General features: G+C 45.9%; 1 protein-coding gene across 1 annotated transcript; it reads right to left on the bottom strand.

Annotated features, from left to right (window-relative positions):
* Positions 1 to 3,629: 3,629 nt before the first annotated feature.
* RAB39A (RAB39A, member RAS oncogene family) lies at positions 3,630 to 7,839 on the bottom strand. The gene is made up of 2 exons (XM_049778611.1): positions 7,549 to 7,839; positions 3,630 to 4,160 (listed from the first exon to the last, which is right to left on the bottom strand). The coding sequence occupies exons 1-2, from the start codon at positions 7,773 to 7,775 to the stop codon at positions 3,734 to 3,736; spliced, it is 654 nt and encodes a 217-aa protein (XP_049634568.1). The 5' UTR covers positions 7,776 to 7,839; the 3' UTR covers positions 3,630 to 3,733.
* Between the last annotated feature and the right edge of the window lie 610 nt (positions 7,840 to 8,449).

The raw sequence follows: 8,449 nt of genomic DNA, 5'->3' as shown, positions 1-8,449 counted from the left end.
TCCCTTTAGAATCCAGGGTATCTGGAGTAGATTTGGAGTAGATCTGGAGTGATTCTGATAGCCATGGTCTGGGCACAGGGAAGGAGGATATTGCAAAGAGATTACGTCTATCCTCTGAGATAAGTGACCATCTAGAGAAGACAGCCCTCATTTGGGAAGTGAGCTGAGACTGAAGCCAGAGACTAGGCTATTGCTGCCCTGCCCCCCAACTCTGAGAATGGAGGGGACAGGGCTCAGGATGGGTTTCCTGCACCTCTGCCAGCTGTCCTGGCCAAGACCTCACTGCACAGCTGGGATCTGGCTCCAAAGATCTCTCTGCCTCCTGGTTCTGCAGACATAAGTCCTCTGGCTGGGACGTGACTGCATTGATTAAGTGTGTGGCATGAGCTCAGAGGTTGACTGTGACGGATGTTGGGCTGCGGTATTCCTCTGAAAAGAAAGAATACAAGTTTTAAGGAAAAGGAACAGTGGAAAATCACCATTGAGTGCTTATGAATTATGGTTTCTCTACCCAGAAAGCTATTTTAGAAAATTTATTTGATTACGAAAATAAAATATTTATTCTGGATGAAAGATGACTTTATAGGTGAGAAAAGTAAGGCTTGGAGAGGTTAGACAACTGATTCAAGAACAAATAGTAAGATATAAGGAAAATAAAAGACAGTCTGGGGATGATATCCAGAGACAATAATTATGAGGAATAAAGTCCATAGGAAGCTTGCCACAAAGAGTGGAGAGTGCAGTTAGAGTAGAGAAGGGTGTACTATGAAAATGATAGTTGGAACTGATCACTCTGAACAAGAACTGGTTGTTGTTGGTTTTGGGGTCACACCCAGCAGTGCACCGAGGTTACTCCTGGCTCTGCTCTCAGAAATCACTCCTGACAGGCTCAGGGGACCATATGGGATGCTGGGGATCAAACCTGGGTCTGTCCCAGGTCTGTTGAGTGCAAGGCAAATGCTCTACTGCTGTGCTATCTCTCCGGCCCCATCTGGACAAGAACTGGGTGCTGAAAGGGCAGGAGCCATTTCTAAGCACAGAGCCAGGAATAACCCCTGAGCACCGCCAGGTGTGACCCAAGAACCAAAATAATAAAAAAAAAATTAAAAACGAAATGCCTGCCCCAGAAGCAGGCAGGAGAGGGTGGTTGGAAGGGAAGAGCAGAGTAAGAGGGAACAGTTGACATTGGTGGCAGGAAATATGAACTGTTGAAGGTTTTTGTATATTGATTGATTGTATGACTGTAACTCAATCCTGAACAACTTTATCTGTGAGAAAAAACAAAAACCACCTAGTATGAACACTTTGTAATCATATGTTAAAAAAAAACAGATAGTGGGACAGAAAAGACAAGCTTAGAAACCACACTTGTCTAATTTCTCATGAAATATTTTTTCTATTCTATTACTTTGGTATCCATACAAATGAAGCAACATTGTTTAACAATTAGAAAAACAAGCAAATGGGCCAGAGCAGTGGCGAAGCAATAGGGCATTTGCCTTGCATGCACTAGCCTAGGACAGACCACGGTTCGATCCCCTGGCCTCCCACCATATGGTCCCTCAATCCAGGAGCAATTTTTTTTTATTTTGTTTTTTGGGCTCAGGGGTACTCCTGGATATGTGCTCAAAAATCGCTCCTGGCTTGGGAGACCACATGGGACACCAGGGGATCGAACTGGCTAGTGCTGATGAGGCAGACGATGCCTACTGCTCTGCGCCACCGCTCTCGTCCCCCACCAGCGATTTCTGAGCATATAGCCAGGAGTAACCCCCAAGTGTCACCAGGTGTGGCCCCAAAAGCAAGCAAGCAAACAAACAAACATAAAAATAAGCAAACAAACCATGATTCCAAAAAAGAAAGTTTCATTTGGTATCTCTTCATATTAGGAATGTATAGAAAACTAGAAATAGACATTATCTTATATTTGACACAGATATCATTGACCTGTAACTTGTGGTCAGATACCCCTTCCTGGCCAATAAGGGCACCTCAGGGCAGAACAGTTTCCATCCTGGGCATCTAGCCTAACCCCACATGGTCTGCTGAGTACCCCCAGAAGCATCCTATAACAGCCCCAGACAATGCTAGGGGTGGTCCCAAGCCCAAACCCAACCACCAACCAAACAAAAAAGTCTTTCGTGTGAGGAAAATTCAATCAATAAATTCTCGAATTAGGAAAATTGACAGACATCTCGTTGCTTTAACACTTCGTTCTCTTCTGTACTTTTACTAATAAGATGGTAAAATTCAGTCTGACAGCTACATATATCAAACATCAAGTCAATTTTCCTTACCCAGGAAAAGTCTTCTATGTTTCTTGTGTTGTAAACGGAAAATTTGAAAATGTACCTGTCAAAAGTATTACTAGGAAAAGTCTATATTTTCAGTATTGATTGTCTTGACAGTAGTTCTAAGTACATTGCAATTACTTTTGTTTTCTCGTGTGTGTGTGTGTGTGTGTGTGTGTGTGTGTGTGTGTGTGTGTGTTTAAGGCCTCATCCAGTGATATTTAAGTCTTACTCCTGGCTCTGTGCTCGCTCCTGGTGGTGCTCAGGGACTATACGCAGTGCCATAAATCGAACAAAGGTCAGTTGCTTACAAGACAAACACCTTAAACTCTGTAATATTTATCCAGCTCTACAATTATGTTCTTTGAAGATATCAATATATAAAAATTATTTTTCTTGGCTAAAAAAAGGACACTTATTTCCTTTCGTTTTTGGTTTTGGTTTTGGGGGCACACCCAGCAGTGCTTAGGGGTTACTCCTGGCTCTAAGCACTCCTGGTAAATTCAGGGGCCAAATGGGATGCTGGGAAGGAATCCCAGTCAACCACGTGCAAGGCAAATGCTCTATCCCACTGTATTACTGCTCCTACCTAGGACCACTTTCTGATAGTAGCCCTTCATTTTTATTTTTATGAACACTAGCAAGAAAATATTCTGTTTGACTTTTTAGGTATTTTTTTCGGGGGAGCACACCTGTTGGCTCTCAGGGGTTACTTCTGGCTCTATGCTCAGAAATCACTCCTGGCAGGCTTAGGGGACCATATGGAATACTGGGGATGGAACCCAGGTATGTCCCAGATCAGCTGCGTGCCAGATGAACATTCCACCACTGAGCTATCGCTCTGGCCCCCTATCCTTTGGTACCGTAACAAAATAAATCTCTTAGGAGCAATAAAGCAGAGAAAAGTGAGTAGAAAACTTATTTTCATATGTTCAAGCAGAATTACAGGGGATAAAGATTTCTGAGAATTGGGGAACAGTAAGAGTTCTGATTGTCATCTCTGGAAGTATTTACTTTGTAAATGGATGGCACATTTGAAAAGTGACTTTTCTGTTCATTATCAGCAATGAACAAACTCATATAATCAATATCCATTTATATCAGAGAATATAATTCCTGGTAAAATATTTTCACTCCAGCTAAATATATATATGCATATGCACTTTAACCGTATATTTGGACTTTGTGTTAAGCCTGATAAGGACCAAGTGAAAATAACTGTGGAGTAATGATACAGACGCTGGCATTCTAAGGGAACTGTATCTGCTGATAATCTCACAAAAATATCCCTCTGCTTTACCCCCAAGAAGGCAAAGTGTCTTGAACCCAGTCTCTGATGCCTGCTCTCTCCAGGTAAACCCTTTTGCTAGGACCCTCCCTCAGCTCCCTGATGCCCCAGGGATGGCAACCAGTACCCCAACCTGAGCTGGAGGACCCAGCACTCAGCAGAAACACTCCGTTCGGGGCTGCACAGCCTCCTCGGAGGAGTGCACGGTGTTGGGCACGAAGCCACTCTTGACTCCTTCCCAGCCATCCTGGATACAAATCTCTCCCCGTTTGATGAGTTCGTAGATCTCTCTGGTGAGAATGGTGAAGGATTCCTCCACATTGGTGGCATCCTTGGCCGATGTCTCAATGTACTTTATCCCACAAGCTGCCGACAGCCTCTCGGCTTCTTCTCTGGGCACCTGGCGCTGGGCTGCTAAGTCACACTTGTGTCCCACGAGCAGAAACACAATCCGGAAGGGTTGCACATGCATCCTGGCCTCCTCCAGCCAATCCTTCACATGTTCAAACGAGCTTCGGTTAGTGATGTCGAAAACGACAAAGCCACCCACGGAGTTGCGGTAGTAAGAGCGAGTGATGGATCTGAAAGGCACAGAAGAAAGGGGGGTAGGTGACAAGTTGCTGGTATTAAGGCTCTGGTCTATGATCTTAGAGTTCTGATAGGAATTTCTAAGTCGTTACTTAGTAAAATAAATACACAAGCTTTCTAGATATATTTAATCACAGAGCCCAGTTTCTAAGGAGAACCTTCCCTCCCTCCTTCCTTCCTTCCTTCCTTCCTTCCTTCCTTCCTTCCTTCCTTCCTTCCTTCCTTCCTTCCTTCCTTCCTTCCTTCCTTCCTTCCTTCCCTCCCTCCCTCCCTCCCTCCTTCCCTCCCTCCCTCCTTTCCTTCCTTCCTTCCTTCCTTCCTTCCTTCCTTCCTTCCTTCCTTCCTTCCTTCCTTCCCTCCCTCCCTCCTTTCCTTCCTTCCTTCCTTCCTTCCTTCCCTCCCTCCTTTCCTTCCTTCCTTCCTTCCTTCCTTCCCTCCCTCCCTCCTTTCCTTCCTTCCTTCCTTCCTTCCTTCCTTCCTTCCTTCCTTCCTTCCTTCCTTCCTTCCTTCCTTCCTTCCTTCCTTCCTTCCTTCCTTCCTTCCTTCCTTCCTTCCTTCCTCCTTTTCTCTCTTTCTCTTTCTTTCTTTCTTTCTTTCTTTCTTTCTTTCTTTCTTTCTTTCTTTCTTTCTTTCTTTCTTTCTTTCTTTCTTTCTTTCTTTCTTTCTTTCCTCTTTCTTTCTTTCTTTCTTTCTTTCTTTCTTTCTTTCTTTCTTTCTTTCTTTCTTTCTTTCTTTCTTTCTTTCTTTCTTTCTTTCTTTCTTTCTTTCTTTCTTTCTTTCTTTCTTTCTTTCTTTCTTTCCTTTTCTTTCTCTCTTTCTTTCATATTGATCACCTGTGGCTAGAGTAAAAATTTCCTGAAATTTACTCAATATGAACTAAACAATCTCAAGGGCTGGAGAGATTATAGAGGGGTAAGACTCTTGTCTTGCACATGGCTAACCACATATGTTCCCTGAGTAATCCCTGTGTACAAATCCAGTAGAAAGGCCTGAGCACAGTTGGGTGTGGCTCCCAAGTGGACAAACAAAACTTAATACTGTCAATTTTACCTCAGTAAAACCAGATTTAAGGGGGGATTAAAGCAAATATGGTTATGACTACTCACTCTTTTGCTGTTCTGTAAAATATTTGCTCATTGGCTTTTTTTTTTATTTCCTTCTAATTTATCAATAAATGGACAAATTTACTACTTCCCACAGATTCCACTTGTATGATTAGGACAAATAAAAAGTCTTTAAAATCTAACCAATTAATCAATCAATACTCATTTTCTTGTTCAGAAGTTGAGAAAATGAGTAATTTTTTGAAAGAATTAAATATAAAAAAAGAATTAGATATAATACAAGGTAGTTGCTACAAAGTTAAATACAAAGTTAAACTTTTCTTATCTTCTCTTAAATATTTTTGGGAGGTCAGAGGTTTACACCACACCTTGTGGTGCCCAGGGCTCACTCCTGGCTCAGTGTTCCAGGTTCCTTGATGCTCCAGGCAAGTATTGCTATTCTATCTTGTACTATCACTCCAGATCTCCATTATATCTGATTTAGAGGAAACAAACCAATAAATACTTTTTTCTGATTATGTACCATTTCAAAGTTTATGTCTGAGTGAAATCAGAAGTCAAGGAATTTGCTATCCGCATTATACCTTTGGGAACAAATTTGATGTCTTTATTTTACAGACAAGAAATGAGAAGTTTTTAAAAGGCTTTCAAAGGAAAGAGAGGGCTTGAAAAGAAATCAGTGCTGCCTTTGCAGCATTCTAGGCATCGTCCAATTCGGATCAATGACCTCTTCTGACACCTCGTTGGAGGGGCAGGCCTTACTGTCTCTCTGTTACATAGACAAAAATAAAATAACAGGCATGCCAAGCAGCTCTCTTATTATGGCTATGAATCAGTGTCATGGCTGGCAGTGGGGGTCAGCACTCTCATGGCTGGAACTGTGGGCTGAGCTCATTTGGGAAGAGGGAGGAGGGGGAGAAGCCTTGTTGGGAAGTCCCTCCTGTTTTCCAAGCAAAGTGCTGGCTTGGAGACTGCAAAAAATGCTGGCCATGTCATCTTTCAAAACAACAGCTCGAACACAACCAAAGGACCAGATTTTCTACTCTAAAAAGTTAAGTCTCCTTGACTTGGTGAAGAATTACAGTTCCATTTTCACCTGGTTCAATCAGACACTCTTGGACTGTATACCCTTGGCATTTGGTTTCATTCCCATGAGCAACCTTTGTGGCCAGCCTCCTTTCGGGTTTCTGGGCACATTTGGGCCCAGAAGTTCCTGGCAGCCCCTTCACATGGTTTCTAAGTTCCACGCACATTCTGATCTAGGATGTAGACTGCCGGGGAAGCGTTCATACCTGTGACAGATAAAGCAAGGGATAAATTCCTGAAAAATCTCAGGATCTATCTTTTTTCCTCAATGCAACACCCACCAACTTCTAGAGACAAGTTGAACCCAGACCAAATTATCCAGCCAGGGGGCCTATCCCTGGTGTCACCTCTTGGCTACTCCAAGAGACATCTTTTCCTGGGAGCTGGCCCAGGGCTTCTGATGGCCACAGGGGTGTTGCCGGGAGCTCATCTGAGCGATGCCCTCTAAGCTTATGCAGTGAGCTGGGGTGGAGCAGCACTTGCTTGCTTGCTTGCTCAGGTTACAGGCATCCCCAGGAATCTGATAACCCCAGAGAAGCCCAGATGCAGAAAAGGCCAGGTCGGAGGAGGAGGAGGACGAAAAGGAGAAGGAAGAGGAGGAGGAAGAGGAGGAGGAGGAGGAAGAGGAGAAGTGGGGATGATGCACATAAGGGACCAGCTCTGGGTGTGCAGAGAGGAATGCAGAGTTGGGAGAGAAGGCATCAGGAGAGCCAAAAAGTTGGGGGGGGTGTCGAAATTCCAAGAAAGGCTGGAGGGACTGGAAGGGGGTGTCAGGGTGATTCCTTCATTGCGGAGAAGGGCTGAGTGAAAAGGTGGTTGTGGAAAAGATACGAGGAATGGGGGAAGAGGAGGAAGGGGAGGAGAAGAAGGAAGAAGAAGAGGAGGAAGAGAAAGAGGAGAAGGAAGAAGAGGAGGAGGAAAGGAGGAAGAGGAGGAAAAATGAGGAGTAAAGGAGGAGGAATAGAAAGAGGAGGAGGAAGAGGAGGAAGAAAGGAGGAGGAGGAAGAAAAAAGGAAGAGGGGGAAGAAGAGGAAGAAGAAAGGAGGAGGAGGGAGAGGAGGAAGAAGAAAGGAGGAGGAGGAAGAGGAGGAAGAAAGGAGGAGGAAGAGGAAGAAAAGAGGAGAGGGGGAAGAAGAGGAAGAAGAAAGGAGGAGGAGGAGGAGAGAGAGGAGGAGGGGGGAAGAGTGCCTGAGGGGCCAAGGGCAGGAGAGACCAGGGCGCCTCCCCATACCTGAACCTCTCCTGCCCGGCCGTGTCCCAGAGCTGCAGCTTGATCCTCTTGCCGGGCTCGATCTCCAGCAGGCGCGAGAAGAAGTCCACGCCGACCGTGGGGTCGCAGGCCGGGGAGCGCAGCCCGGGGAAGCGGCCTTGCGTGAAGCGGTGCAGGAGGCACGACTTGCCCACCGTGGAGTCCCCGACCACGATGAGGCGGAACTGGTAGATCCAGATGGTCTCCATGGGGGGCGCGGCCGGACGCCCGCCGCGGGATCTGTCCCTTCAGCACCGCCCGCAGCCTCCCAGCATCGTCCAGGGATGCAGCCGCTGCGCCTGGTCCAGGGCTTGGTCCTCCACCCTCGCCAGGGGGCGTGGCCTGTCATCGCAGGGGCGTGGCCGGACAGTGGTGGGCGTGGCCACAGGCCGGAGGAAACACGTCCTCCCGCCCCTAAATCACTCTCTCGCACTTCTCATTGGGCCCGGATGGAGAGGTGGGCGGGGTCAAGGGGTTTGATCGACTGCCGCCGCAGCCAAGGAGCATCAAGCAGGAAATTCAGTTCCGGGTGAGGCAGCCAATGAAAAGTGGCTTGGGGCTTGGGGGCGGGCTCTTCGGGAAAAAAATCATAAAGCAAGAGCCGGAGCGATAGCACAGCAGTAGGGCGTTTGCCTTGCATGCGGCTGACGTAACAGAGAGCTGGGTTCGATTCCCCCGGAGTCCCATAGGGTTCCCCACCAAGCCAGGAGTGATTTCTGAGTGCAGAGTCAGGAGTGTCACGCCAAACCCCCAAATAAATAAATACATAAGTAAGTAAATAAATAAATAAATCACAGTTGCTTTGCTAGTCAATTTCCCAAGCTCTGGAATTGTCATTCCTTAGACTTCAAAGATGCTTTTACTCACCCTATTTATTAGTAAA

Source organism: Suncus etruscus, chromosome 8 (assembly GCF_024139225.1).
Source record: "Suncus etruscus isolate mSunEtr1 chromosome 8, mSunEtr1.pri.cur, whole genome shotgun sequence".
Classification (NCBI taxonomy): Eukaryota; Metazoa; Chordata; class Mammalia; order Eulipotyphla; family Soricidae; genus Suncus; species Suncus etruscus.
This window is presented reverse-complemented; position numbering and strand designations above follow the sequence as displayed.